The 14,636-nt window shown below is 51.4% G+C and overlaps 1 protein-coding gene across 1 annotated transcript in view; it reads right to left on the bottom strand.

The window, feature by feature from the left end:
• LOC147111989 (copper-transporting ATPase 2-like) overlaps window positions 1-14,636 on the bottom strand; it is a 122,401-nt gene that overhangs the window by 73,246 nt on the left and 34,519 nt on the right. The window contains 8 exon segments of the mRNA XM_085999439.1: window positions 294-468; window positions 559-635; window positions 1,866-2,027; window positions 3,161-3,324; window positions 6,953-7,222; window positions 8,098-8,128; window positions 8,130-8,237; window positions 8,240-9,322. Coding sequence (XP_085855565.1) covers window positions 294-468; window positions 559-635; window positions 1,866-2,027; window positions 3,161-3,324; window positions 6,953-7,222; window positions 8,098-8,128; window positions 8,130-8,237; window positions 8,240-9,322 — 2,070 coding nt within the window.

The raw sequence follows: 14,636 nt of genomic DNA, 5'->3' as shown, positions 1-14,636 counted from the left end.
TATAATTACACACCTTCGTAAAGAGATTACATTAATGAGACACTTGACAGTGGTGACTGTACATGACCAATGTTCCCTCAAAATATTTTTGTGCAGTACTTTTAAATTTGCTGTGTGGCCGCCACGCGGTATCTTAGAGAACCGCTTGTGGCCAGCCTGCGTGCAGCTTAGAGGGAACATTGTACATGAGCTGTTGTTTTCATTTGCTGTATTACATTCTGGTGTGGGAGGATGTTAGTTTTCCCTTACAATGCCACAAGCATTTTCAATGAAGCTTTCTGTTTTCCTCTCACCTGCACAGGAGTACACAGAACAAAGAAAGCCAGATTAAGAATTGATAAACCTGGAAAGAAGTTTTGTTCAGGAGGCATGGAGCCATTGTGCTTGTTATCCATCACCATCATGTATATCATTAGGCCAAAGACAGGGATGCCAAAAACAAGGCTGATCCAGAAGGACTTCCTCCACCTAAAATGGAGACAAAAACATAAATATAATTATCATTCATAGTAAACCAATGCTTTCTATTTCTCTTAAGAAAATCATTGATAGGCTTACTGTCTTATTTCCTCTTTATGGTCCAGATTATGTACTGCTGTCTCTCTTTTGGCTAAAGAAGCACCAAAACCAAGTCCCTATAATGGAAATGAAGTTCAATAAATAATAAACTTTAAATAAGTTAGTCACACAAAAGGAAGACAAAACACCCGGGGAGGGCGAGGAAGAGAAAGAAAGCAAGCAGAAAAGCAACAAAGAAAGAAAAAAAATGTGTGAATGGGAGAGGGAGTAGAAACACTAAGATACAGAGAGGTCAGGGATGCACTTGTGCTCAGAACAGACATGTTTGGCAAAGTGATCACCAAATATACCTTTGCTCTCCCCAGTGTAGCGAACACAGCATGAGCAATGAATACAATACAATACAATGTACTAGATTGGGTGGGGGGGAGAAAGTACACATAAATTGCTGCCTCACAAGGAAGGAATGTTTGGCACGTGGACAATGATGTGGGAGCTAAATGAACAGGCGTTGCATCTGCTACGGTTAAAAAAAAAGAAAACTTGAATTTATATAGCACCTTTCACAACCTCAATGTCCCAACGCACTTTACAGCCAATTAAGTACTTTTGAAGTGTAGTCACTGTTGTAAGAAACGTGGCAGGCAATTTGCGCACAGCAAGCTTCCACAATCAGCAATGTGCTAATGACCAGATAATCTGTTTTCGTGATGTTGGTTGATGGATAGTTCTTGAACTGGGGAGAAGTCCCCTGTTCTTCTTCAAAATAGTGCCATGGGATCCGCCCGAGAGAGTAGATGGGCCTCGGTTTAATGTCTCATTCAAAAGATGGCACCTCCCTCAGTACGGCACTGAAGCGTCAGCCTAGATTCTGTGCTCAAGTCACTGGGGTCACTCAGGGGCAAGAATGCTACCCACTGAGCTGTGGCGGACACTAAAGTTGTACAGGAAGGTGCCAAAGGCAGGACAGCTGAAAGTGGAGCTGGTAGAAGAGTGAAGAGGGGATGGTGTGCTAGGTATTCGGATTATGTTGTAGGTGGTGGAGAAAGCAAAAGATTTCCAGTAAATGCAGAGGTTGCGGGGGGGGGGGGGGGGGGGGGGCGCGAGGGCAAGTAGGACCTCGTCATCATTGTGAAAAGGAGAGGGGCGAGATCAGAGGCTGTTCTAAATACGGCTTAATTGCAGCTCAGTGCATTCCCACATCACTGTATGAGTCAGACAAAATTAAACTATATAATGAGCTTTACAGATTCAAAAATGCAATCAATGGTATTGGCTATAATCATTAAGGGTAATCACGTGACTACTTTCAGCCAGAGTGGGACACATTACAGGATTGGACATACCTCAATCATTCTGATGACATCACGTGGGCCCAGTAATTCTGGATCCAGTTTAATGTGTGCTTTGCAGGTGGAGAGGGCTACCGATACATACAAAATGCCCTCAACTTGTATCAACTTTGATTCAATATGGTGAACGCAAGAGGCACAATTCATTCCTGTAATCTAAAGAAACCAAGTTATGTTGCGAGGAAAAGGAACATCTTTGTCTGAGAAAGGCAATACTAACATTGTTAATTAAACATTGTTAATTAAATAGTCAGGACTAAATACAATTGGAAAAGAAAGGGAACCAAATCATTAAGATAATCTGCCTAACAACTGGAAATCATAAAGACGACTGAATTCTCAGCAAATCTCCAACTATCTGGCAAGTTAAAAAAAATCTGTAAGAAAGAAAGCACCAATATTGGGACCTCATTCAGACAGCACATGCAATGATTTATTTTCAGAGACAATCCCAGGCCAACAAATCCCATTTATGCTAATGTTTTTAGTTGGAGTTTCATTCCTGTAGACAGTGTTTGAGCACTCTCGCATCTCCCTCAAAAGGATTGTACTGCCACACAGTGTCACTTCAACTGATCCATTAAAACTAATTACAAAAGGTACAGTATTACGAATTCTAAGTAACATTTTTAAAATATTTTCTTTCATAATAGGGTCACCATTCTTAACTGTTAAACATTATAAACATTTCAGCAATGCAATAAAATCCTGTGCATATTCACTAAGATCAGTGCAACACTAGTTTTATGCCCAGGAGGCCAGTTGAAAATCTATTCCGCAATTTCACCCCGTAAGAGAATTAAATAACAACAAGTATTTATATAGCGCCTTTAACATAGTAAAATGTCCCAAGGCGCTCCACAGGAGTACTCAGACAAAAAAAGGTGACACCGAGCCACATAAGGAGAAATTAGGGCAGGTGACCAAAAGCTTGGTCAAAGAGGTAGGTTTTAAGGAGCGTCTTAAAAGGAGGAGAGGTAGAGAGGCGGAGAGGTTTAGGCAGGGAATTCCAGAGCTTAGGGCCTAGGCAACAAAAGGCACGGCCACCTTCTTGAGCAATTATAGTCAGGGATGCTCAAGAGGGCAGAATTAGAGGAGCGCAGATATCTTGGGGGGCGGGGGAGCTGAAGGAGATTACAGAGATAGGGAGGGGCGAGGCCATGAAGGGATTTGAAAACAAGGATGAGAATTGCTCATAATAGTTTAAAATAACCATTGCTCACAATAGTTTAAAATAATTACTGAACTTAGTAACATTAGTCGTGTTACATAACATGAAACATACTTACAATAAGTTCCAACTTTCCAGCTGAAGAATCATTGTCTTCTATAACCGTAGCTCCAAAACCCAAATCTTTGATGACTCCTGCAACGCCAGTGGGCTGGATGATGTCTGGATTATACTTGACTTCTGCTTTTCCTGCCATTAGTGCTACCAGAGCGGAGTGTATTCCTAAAAGATACAAGTTACATTTGAAATATTATTTCATATTTAGTAGAAACACAGTTGGAAAATTTTAAAATATCTGGTAAGCTCTTTATATTTATGAAAGCCATAAGACAATAGAAAAAGCCTGCAAAGTGAAATAAGGTCCTCTCATTGTTCGGACTTAGATTTCAATTCAGCTCAAGATCACTGGGTTAGAAGTTTCCTCTCTAATAGCTGGTTTTAAGTGAATGGTTCTAAGTGAATGGTGTAGATCTTGACTTTATGCGCTAGTTTTTTTATTCATTCACAGGATGTGGGCGTCACTGGCAAGGCCAGCATTTACTGACCATCCCCAATTGCCCTTGAGAAGGTGGTAGTGAGCTGCCTTATACAACGGAGTGGCTTGCTAGGGCAGTTAAGAGTCAACCACATTGCTGTGGGTCTGGAGTCACATATAGGCCAGACCAGGTAAGGACTGTAGATTTCCTTCCCTAAAGGGCATTAGTGAACCAGATGGGCTTTTTTTTTTTTTTTTTTTAAATGACAATCTGGTGGTTTCATGGTCACCATTACTGATGTTAGCTTTTTATTCCAGATTTATTTAATTAATTAACTGAATTTAAATTCCCCAGCTGCCGTTAGTTCAGGCCTCTGAATTACTAGTCCAGTAACATAACCACTATGTTACTGTACCCCTAAAAAATGTAAAAATGATAGAAAATCAGTAGCCTGTTTTACATCGCTCCCGATTTTTATTTCCATTCACTTCAATGGGTGGGTGGGTGTAGGTCCACAGCAAGACGTGGCCTGTAACATAAATCAACACTAAATTGACAGAGCACAATGAAGGAGGCTACAAGAATAACTGATGTAGCAAACGGGAAAAAAACATTTATACAGGCAGCGGGCTCTTTCTCCCACTGCATCAAACCTCCGGTGTTCCACCAGAGATGGAGAGGGTGCAGAAAGCCTACGCCCAAATTTCACTAAATGAGAAAGAGGAACTAGGGGGAGGAAATTATATAGGCATTTAAGAAAATCTGAAGTACATAATATGGGGGATTATCGTCTGCAATCCCACCCAAACTTGGGCAGAGGTACAATGGAGAATACTGGGAAATGCGTGTGAAGAAGCCTACTGCCACCTCTTCATCCCAACCAGGATTTCCATCCCCCTGCCAGGACTGCCAATTCTTCCTCACCTACCACATGCACATGGCGGTGTGTGTGTGGGGGGTGGAGTTGGGACCCAGGACCTGATGGATTTTCCTTCTTTTTGCTCCAATTACCACAGCTTCCGAGGCTGCCATATGGAGTTGGTAAAGGCCCAGAGTTCCCCCAATGGAGGGAAAGGAAGCCTTGTACCAGCCTCCTCTCCTTCCAGCTGGTTTTAGAGAATTATCTGCCAAAGACATCAGTCTCTGTCTCTCATGCTCTCAGGAGGTCCCAAAGCACTTCACAGCCAACAAATGGCATTTTTTTTATTTTTTTTTATATAAAAGTGTAGTGATTGGTCCAGATTTCGCATTAATAATAACGGTGAGGCATACAGCGCTCACTGTTATTATGGAGTAAATCTGACAGCAACTTCTGGCATCCACACATGCGCATTTAAACGCGGAAATCCAGAAGATGCTGTCAGAGATATCCTACTCCACCACAGGTTGCACTATAACAGTCCTCGCCAGTAGGCTTGGCATTGAAAGAGATGCAATGGCATGAACTTGGGGTGCTTACCCACTCATTCCCCACTAAAGATGCCATAAAAAGTTAGGGCTGGTGCATTCAGGAGTAAGTGAATTTTTAATGGTGTGATAATTGATAACTGCCAAACAACCTCTCCGGCCCTGAATATTTAATTTAAGAAGTGTGAAGTCTCATTCCCCGAGAGGTTAATTAGTGTTGGAGAATTTAATTTTTTTTTTTTTTTTACTTTTTCTGTCGTCTTTTATTGCTCTCTCTTAATCCCCTCTGTCTTTCCCAATCTTTATTCAACTTCCTGTACATGATTTAAATCTAAATTTATACTTCCTGGTTTAGACACTGTGGCTGGAATTTTCCAGGGTGGTAGTGGGCACGATAGGTGGCAGGTCGGGTGGGAAAGTTGTTATTTTTGACAGCGGGTCAGGAACCTGCTGTCATTTCGCTCCCACGCGCCTTTCCCCCAGGCGTGTCTGTCATCACATTGTCGACCTGACCGGCAGCGCCGGGCAACCTAATTGAAATGATTATCAGGTAGTTTACAGGCACTTAAGAGCCTTTTCCCCCATACATTTTAAATTTCTCTGCATGGCCATGGGATTCACGCAGCTCGGGAACCACGTCTGTCAACCTGAGGCGGAAGTTCCGTGGCCATTGCTCCAGCTGATTACTAGACAGCATCAAATGTACAGTAAAGCTCCCACCTGACAGATGATCACTTTCCCCAGGCAGAAGCTGTTGCTCTTTCCAGCAAAGTCTCCATCCAGTCTCACCATTGACGGAATGCTTCTGTCATCTGTATTTCACCTGCCATTTATTCCATCAGCATGGATGCTGTTTATACTCTCACCTTGGTCCTCATAATTGGACCACGATGAGCCCCAACACCAGCAGCACCAACAACACCAACCTTCTCCAATCAGCTGATGCTGCACAGGACAGAGAGCATCAGCACCCGACCACATTGCTGCCCAGGAAGCCAGGGATGGCCTCATCATGGCCAGATTTAGTTAGCTTTACGCTGTACACCCATTTGGCTGCCACATGATGCGCCAGGTTGGCACCACACCAACACCATAAAGCATCCCTACAATGCCTAAGCCATTCAGTTCACACTCGTCACCATTGTGGGGGATACCATTATGTCTCACCATTCACTGCAACTCACTAAGCCACTTCCAAAAGGTACACATGAATCTGTCCAAGACTGAAAAGTGTTGAAAATAAAGATTTTTTAATGTTTGACAGCACATTAACAGAAACTTTACATAAACATTAGATAAAACACCCAAGTGGCTACCCTTGTGCGCTGTTAGTTGGTATGATTGCATTAGGATGAGGGTGAGTGTGAGGGGTGGCTAGTGAAATGGGGATATGATGATGTAGAGAGAGAGAGAGAGAGAGAGATGGATGAGTGGAGGTGCAAGGTAAGTTGGTGTGATTAAGGATATGCAGGAGTTGGGTATGAAAGGCAGAGTGATGGGGATGTGATGAGAGGCACAGCAGGATGAGGTTGAGTGTGGCTTTGTACTAACATTTCGTGATCTAATCCCCTCCTCTTCTTTGAATAGTGTCATGTCCACCCAAACTTGCAGACAGGGCCTCAATTTAACATCTCATCCAAAAGACAGTGTACCTGACAATGTATCACTCTCTCCCCACTGCACTTAAGTATCACCCTAGATTATGCACTTACATCCTGGAATGGAGCTTGACCCATGACCTTCTGACTCAGAAGTGCGAATGCTACCAACTGTGTCAAAGGCACCCTATGGCGAGTACAAAGTACAAATGCAAAAGGTGCAACATAAATTCTGAGATATACATTTTTTAAATCTAGCATATAATTTTTTTCTTCAGCTACAAAAAAAAAAAAAAAAGTGTGCATAACTACTTTAGGCTGACTGGTATGCATCACTAAATATATGGGCAGTATAAAAACATTACTCACCTTCTTCTCTTTGAAGTCTTGTTTCAATACTGGCAACACAAGAAGCACAAGTCATACCAGTAACCTGCAGGAAACATTTTTCTGTTGCTGCATGTACTTCATTGTTTTGGTCATCAGAGTTGGACTTGGATGGTAGAAACCCAAGGATATAATCACCGGAAGGGAATATTTTGTTCTTGTTTGCAGCAGACTGTTCTTTTTTGGTCACTGTGGAATGCCTTGAGGACTCAGGTGAAATGACTGACGAGGACCCATTCATGTTCGCAACAACTATATTCCAGGGGGGAAATAAATATCAAAAAGTAGCATTACTTTCCTTTCCCTTGAAAGCCTTTTATGACGATTAACAATTTATAAGAATTTTCAGGAACAAGAAAAAGGCCACAGCAATTTGGTAGATTAACTTGGCGGGGAGTTTTACCTCTGCCTTCTGGGCGGGAACAGCGTCATCGAGCAGTCGCTAGTGGAACGGGAGCCCGTCGGCTTCACACGGGGACCCTTGGGCATAAGTGCTAATCAGGATCCTGTGATGTCAATAGGACCTGGATGGTATGTTAACATGGGGCCTGAGCGGGGAAGCCACCATGGCTTTCCCACCCAGGCTGAAGCAGGTGTCGGCCGCCAGTGGGAAGAAGGACGAAGAGGCCCTCCAGGTCGATGAAACACTTGCCTTTGTGGGGCCGAGAAGCAGGAGCGATAACTCACCCACCACCAGGAAAATCGTGGCCAGCCCGGGCTTAAACTTTCCCCCCCGAACCTCCTTCCCGCCACTTACCTGGAAGATGGCGGCCGAGCACGACCCGCTTCACGGCTTCCAACAGCCAGTCCGCGGCCTCTTCCTGTCTGAGCGGGAAGCGGAATGGCAGCGTTTAAATGAGGCCTGGGAGGTGAAAGACCTCGGGCCTGAAATTTAGCCCAGTCAGCGGATTTCACATTCGCCCCCCCACCCACCCCGGAACATGCTCTCTTTTAAAATCAACCCCCACCCTCCTCAATTTCACCATAAACCCCTTCTCGTTCCAGAAATGCATCTACATTTTTTTTAAAGTTTGTTCTTTTTACATGTTTCTCTAAAACACCTCACCCGTGAGATTATTGTTCAAAATGTAGAGGAGGCAAACAAAAAAAAAGTGTTGTTACGCTACCAGATACAGAGGCAATAAATCCCATCTCATCTAATGGCAGCTCTCAATTCCTCTGAGTTTGTAAGTGCTGGATCGTTCCCTTTGGCCAGTGATACTTTGATCAGGTTTACACCTTTCCTTTGGGAGATCATACTCTCTATATAGACTGCACACAAGAATTACATGTCATTCCTCCAATACTAATGACTGCAGTGCTGGCTGTGGTTTGTGAGTGCTTTTCAGTATTACCTTTTGGTTGATGTAGTAATGGTGTAACTGGAATTGATAATGAAGTTTCATTTCTCATTTCTATCCCATTTGGAAGATAGACTTTAAATTTCCCTGGTGGTAGAGCCTCAATCATGAATTTTAATGATGCTGGATTAGTCAAGATAGGATCATATGTCATAACAGCTTTCTTGTTCTCCAAAGACACCGTGATGCTGTGCACACCTGGGAGCTCTCTGATATTTCCTTCAATATTAGCAACGCAAGACTTGCAATGCATTCCCTCTATACGGAGAACCACCATCATGAGGTTGCAGTTAGCATTTGGTATTTTGTTGTTGGACGTCAAGGTTTTATTTCTTTTTCTATCCTGTGAGTCAATAGATTTGATCACGCCCAATTTCAGAGAAGATGGTCTGTTCTTGATCGTGGCTTGAAAACCCGCATCATTAATTTGGTTTTGGAGCTCTTCTGGTTTAATCACATGAGGCTGGTATACAATTTTTGCTTCCTGGTTGTTAAGGGAGACCTTAATTCGCTGTACACCTTGCAATTTGCTAATTTTGCCTTCAATTGTGCTAACGCACGAGCGGCATGTCATGCCTTCCACCTTCATCTTCACCATAGCTTCAACCGGTAAAGAAACATTCTTCACAAACAAAGGTGCATTTTGATTAGTGAGAGATGCTTCAAAGCCCATGTCATCAATCGCCTCACATATCTGCTGACTGCTGATTATTGTAGGTATATACTTTACCATAGCATTATGATGTTCGAGAGACACCTTAATGCCAACAACGCCTTTCCCTTTAGAAATCTGGCCCTCTATTGACTGCACACATGATTGGCAAGTCATGCCCACAATATTGATACACGCAGTGCTGATACCAACTGGTAGAGGGAACAGTTCATTCAGGCTGGCTTCAAATCCGACATTATCAATGGCATACTGCAAGGACTCAGGGTTTTGTTCTGCAGGACTGTAGACAAGAGTAACATTGTGTTTCTCTAAAGGCACCTGAAAAAAATTAAATAATTCCAGGTTATTTTAAAGAATCTTCAAAAATTATTCACTTAAGCTCCGATTTTAACTCGGAGGAGGCAGCGGGCAGCGAACCATCCAGCCTCGAAGCACGAAACCTCAGGAGATTTTAACTCCCGACGCTCATTAGCAATTCCAGACACCGACTCCCGCCCAGGGCCGACGGGAACGACGTCACCGTGGGTTGGCAGTCATCAAAATTCATGGAGGTCAGGCCGCCGTCAGCGATTCACAGAAATAGTCCCCGGCAAGGTAGGTAAGAAAGGGGAAAGGGGAAAAAGAGGGTAAGGAAGGGGAAAGAGGAGGGGACGGAAGGGGAAAGAGGGGGGGAAGGAAGGGGAAAGAGGGGGGAAGGAAGGGGAAAGAGGGGGGAAGGAAGGGAAAGGGGGGGAAGGAAGGGGAAAGGGGGGAGGAGGAAGGGGAAAGGGGGGGAAAGGAAGGGGAATGGGGGGAAAAGGGAAGGGGGGGAAAGGGGGAGGAGGGAAGGGGGAAAAGGGGGAGGAGGGAAGGGGGGGAAAGGGGGAGGAGGGAAGGGGGGAGGAGGGAAGGGGAAAGGGGGAGGAGGGAAGGGGGGAAAAGGGAAGGGGGGGAAAGGGAGGGGGGGAAAGGGAGGAGGGGGGAAAGGGAGGAGGGGGGGGAAAGGGAGGAGGAGGGGAAAGGGAGGGGGGGGGAAAGGGAGGAGGGAAAGGGAGGAGGGGGAAAGGGAGGAGGGGGGGAAAGGGAGGAGGGGGAAAAGGGAGGAGGGGGGGGAAAGGGAGGAGGGAGGGGGGAAAAGGGAGGAGGGAGGGGGGGGAAAAGGGGGAGGAGGGAGGGGGGGAAAGGGAGGAGGGAGGGGGGAAAAGGGAGGGGGGGGAAAGGGAGGAGGGAGGGGGGGAAAAGGGAGGGGGGGAAAGGGAGGAGGGAGGGGGAAAAGGGAGGAGGGAGGGGGGAAAAGGGAGGAGGGAGGGGGGAAAAGGGAGGAGGGAGGGGGGGAAAGGGAGGAGGGAGGGGGGGAAAAGGGAGGAGGGAGGGGGGGAAAGGGAGGAGGGAGGGGGGGGAAAGGGAGGAGGGAGGGGGGAAAGGGAGGAGGGAGGGGGGGGAAAGGGAGGAGGGAGGGGGGGAAAGGGAGGAGGGAGGGGGGGAAAAGGGAGGCGGGAGGGGGGAAAGGGAGGAGGAGGGGGGGAAAAGGGAGGAGGAGGGGGAGGGGGGGAAAGGGAGGGGGAGAGAAAGGGAGGAGGGAGGGGGGGAAAGGGAGGAGGGAGGGGGGAAAGGGAGGAGGGAGGAGGGGGAAAAGGGGAGGGAGGAGGGGGAAAAGGGAGGAGGGAGGGAGGGGGGGGAAAGGGAGGAGGGGGGGAAAGGGAGGAGGGAGGGAGGGGGGGGAAAGGGAGGAGGGGGGGGAGGGAGGGGGGAAAGGGAGGAGGGAGGGGGGGAAGGGAGGAGGAGGGGGAAGGGAGGAGGGAGGGGAAAGGGAGGAGGAGGGGGGGAAGGGAGGAGGGAGGGGGGAAAGGGAGGAGGGAGGGGGGAAAGGGAGGAGGGGGGGAAAGGGAGGAGGGAGGGGGGAAAGGAGGGGAAAGGGAGGAGGGGGGAGAGGGAGGGGGGGAAAGGGAGGAGGGAGGGGGAAAAGGGAGGGGGGAGGGGGGAAAAGGGAGGGGGAGGGGGGAAAGGGAGGGTAAAAAGGGAGGGAGGGGGGGAAAAGGGAGGGGGGAAAGGGAGGAGGGAGGGGGAAAAGGGAGGGGGGGAAGGGAGGAGGGGGGGAAAGGGAGGAGGGAGGAGGGAGGAGGAGGGGGAAAGGGAGGAGGGGGGGAAGGGAGGAGGGAGGGGGGGAAGGGAGGAGGGAGGGGGAAAGGGAGGAGGGGAGGGGGGGAAAGGGAGGAGGGGAGGGGAAGAGGGAGGGGGAAAAGGGAGGAGGGAGGGGAAAGAGGGAGGGGGGAAAAGGGAGGAGGGAGGGGGGGAAAAGGGAGGAGGAGGGGGAAAAGGGAGGGGGGAGGGGGGAAAGGGAGGAGGGAGGGGGAAGGAGGGGGGGAGGGAGGGGGGAAGGGAGGGGGAAAAGGGAGGAGGGGAAAAGGGAGGAGGGAGGGGGGAGAGGGAGGGGGAGGAGGGAGGGGGGAAAAGGGAGGGGGGGGAAGGGAGGGGGGGAAAGGGAGGGGGGAAAGGGAGGGGGGGAAAGGAGGAGGGAGGGGGGAAAGGGAGGGGGGAGGGAGGAGGGGGGAAAGGGAGGAGGGAGGGGGGAAAGGGAGGAGGGAGGGGGGGAAAGGGAGGAGGGAGGGGGAAGGGAGGGGGGGAAAGGGAGGAGGGAGGGGGGAAAGGGAGGAGGGAGGGGGGGAAGGGAGGAGGAGGGGGGGAAAGGGAGGAGGGAGGGGAAAGGGAGGAGGAGGGGGGGAAAGGGAGGAGGGAGGGGGGAAAGGGAGGAGGGAGGGGGGAAAAGGGAGGAGGAGGGGGGGAAAAGGGAGGAGGGAGGGGGGAATGGGAGGAGGGAGGGGGGAAGGGAGGAGGGAGGGGGGGAAAGGGAGGGGGGAAAGGGAGGAGGGAGGGGGGGAAAAGGGAGGAGGGAGGGGGGAGGAGGGAGGGGGAAAGGGAGGAGGGGGGGAAAGGGAGGAGGGAGGGGGGGAAAGGGAGGGGGAAAAGGGAGGAGGGAGGGGGAAAGGGAGGGGGAAGAGGGAGGGGGGGAAAGGGAGGAGGGAGGAGGGGGGGAAGGGAGGGGGGAAAAGGGAGGAGGGAGGGAGGAAAGGGAGGAGGGAGGGGGGGAAGGAGGGGGGAAAGGGAGGAGGGAGGGGGGGAAAGGGAGGAGGGGAGGGGGGGAAAGGGAGGAGGGGAGGGGGGAAAAGGGAGGGGGAAAAGGGAGGAGGGAGGGGGGAAAAGGGAGGGGGGAAAGGGAGGAGGGAGGGGGGGAAAGGGAGGGGGGGAAAGGGAGGTGGGAGGGGGGGAAAGGGAGGAGGAGGGAAGGGAGGAGGGGGGGAGGGAGGGGGGAAAGGGAGGAGGAGGGGGAAAGGGGGAGGAGGAAGGGGGAAAGGGGAGGAGGGAAGGGGGGAAAGGGGAGGAGGGAAAGGGGGAGGAGGGAAAGGGGGAGGGGGGAAAGGGGCAGGGGGGAAAGGGGCAGGAGGGAAAGGGGAGGAGGGAAGGGGAGGAGGGAAGGGGAAAGGGGCAGGAGGGAAAGGGGGAGGAGGGGGAGGAGGGAAGGGGGAGGAGGGAAGGGGGGATGGGGAAGGGGAGGAGGAAGGGTGGGAAAGGGGGAGGAGGGAAGGGGAAAGGGGAGGAGGGAAGGGGAAAGGGGGAGGAGGAAGTGGGAAAGGGGAGGAGAGAAGGGGGAAAGGGGGAGGGAGAGAAGGGGGGAAAGGGGGAGGGGGGAAAGGGGGAGGAGGGAAAGGGGGAGGGGGGAAGGGGGAGGAGGGAAGGGGGAAAGGGCGAGGAGGGAAGGGGGGAATGGGGGAGGAGGGAAGGGGGAAAGGGGGAGGAGGGAAGGGGGAAAGGGGGAGGAGGGAAGGGGGAAAGGGAGGAGGAAGGGGGAGGAGGAAGGGGGAGAGGAGGGAAGGGGGAGGAGGGAAGGGGGGAGGGGGAGGAGGGGGGAAGGGGGAGAGTGAAAAGGGGGAGGGGGCGAGGGAAAGGGGGAGGGGGAGGGGGGAAGGAAAGGGGGAGGAGGGAAGGGGGAAAGGGGGAGGAGGGAAGGGGGAGGGGGGAAAGGGGGAGGGGGAAAGGGGGAGGAGGAAGGGGAAAGGGAGGAGGGGAGGGGGAAAGGGGGAGGAGGGAGGGGGGAAAGGGGAAGGGGGAGGAGGGAAGGGGGGAGGAAAGGGGGAGGGGGAAAGGGTGGGGAGGGGAAGGGGGAGAGTGAAAAGGGGGAGGGGGGAGAGTGAAAAGGGGGAGGGGAGAGGGAAAAGGGGGCGAGGGAAAAGGGAGGGGAGAGGGAAAAGGGAGGAAGGGGTAGGGGGTGGGAAAGGGGGAGGGGGGAAAGGGGAAGGGCGGGAAGGGGAGGGGGGAGGGGAAAGGGGAGGGGGAAAGGGGAGGGGGCAGGAGGGGGGGTAAAAGGGGTAGGGGAGGGGCAGAGGGGGGAGGGGCAGGGGGTAAAGGGGGTGGGAAAAGGTGAGGGGGAGAAGAGGGGGGAGGGGTGAAAAGGGGGAGGGGGTAAGGGGGAGGGTGGGTAAAGGGGGAGGGGGAAAGCAGGAGGGGAGGGGATGGGGAAAAGGGGGGAGGGGAAGGAGGAAGAGGGGGGAAAGGGGGAGAGGGGGAAAAGGGGGAGGGTGGGAGGGAGTAAAGGGGTGGGGAGGGCAGGGGAAAGGGGAGGGGAGGGGGGGTGGAAAGGGGAGGGGGTGGGGGTAAAGGGGGTGGGAAAAGGGGGAGGGGTGAGGGGGTGAAGAGGGGGGGAGGGGGGAAAGGGTGATGCGGTAGAGGGGGAGGGTGGGTAAAGGGGGAGGGGGGAAAGGGGGAGGGGGAGGAGGGGGGAAAGGGGGAGGGGGGAAAAGGGGGAGGAGGAAGGGCCGGAGGGGAGAAGGGGGAAAAGAGGGGGGAAGGGGGAAAAGAGAAAGGGGAGGGGAGAAAAAGGGATGGGAGGGGGGAGAAAAAGGGGATGGAGGGGGAGAATAAAGGGGATGGGAGGGGGGAGAAAAAGGGGATGGGAGGGGGAGAAAAGGGGGATGGGAGGGGGTGAGAAAAATGGGATGGGAGGGAGAGAAAAAGGGGATGGGAGGGGGGAGAAAAAGGGATGGAGGGGGGAGAAAAAAGGGGATGGGGGGAGAAAAAGGGGATGGGAGGGGGGAGAGAAAAGGGGATGGGAGGCGGGGGGAGAAAAAGGGATTGGGGGAGAAAAAAGGGGATGGAGGGGGGGAGAAAAAGGGGATGGGGAGAAAAAAGGGGATGGGGGAGAAAAAGGGGATGGGAAGGGGGAAAGGGGGGATGGAGGGAGAAAAGGGATGGGGAGCGGAAAGGGGGGAAGAGAGGGAAGGGGAAGAGGCGGAGAGGGAAGGAAGAGGGGGGTAGGGGGAAAAGGGAGAGGGAAGGGGAAGAGAAGAGGGGGAGAGAAAGGGAAGAGGGGGAAAGGAGGGAAGAGGGGAAGAGAAGAGGGAGAGAAAGGGGAAGGGGGAAAGGAGGAGAGAGGGGGAGAGGGGGAAAGGGGGAGATGGAGGGAAGAGGGGAAAGGGGGAGATGAAGGGGGAGGGGGGAATCAGGAACGTCTGTGCTGGGAGATGGGAGGAGGGAGGGCAGCACTTCTGTTTCTCAAGCCCACAAGGGACCTTTAAAAAATGTTATAATTACTGAGTATTCTGTAGCAGGAGCCTGGCTGCCACTAGCTTTCACCGGCATGTTTGGGACCATGTAACTT

This window comes from Somniosus microcephalus, chromosome 10 (genome assembly GCF_052327205.1).
Source record: "Somniosus microcephalus isolate GS21.2 chromosome 10, FLI_Smic_1.0, whole genome shotgun sequence".
NCBI classification, from domain to species: Eukaryota; Metazoa; Chordata; class Chondrichthyes; order Squaliformes; family Somniosidae; genus Somniosus; species Somniosus microcephalus.
Note: the sequence above shows the minus strand (reverse complement) of the source record. Positions and strands in the feature narration are given on the sequence as shown.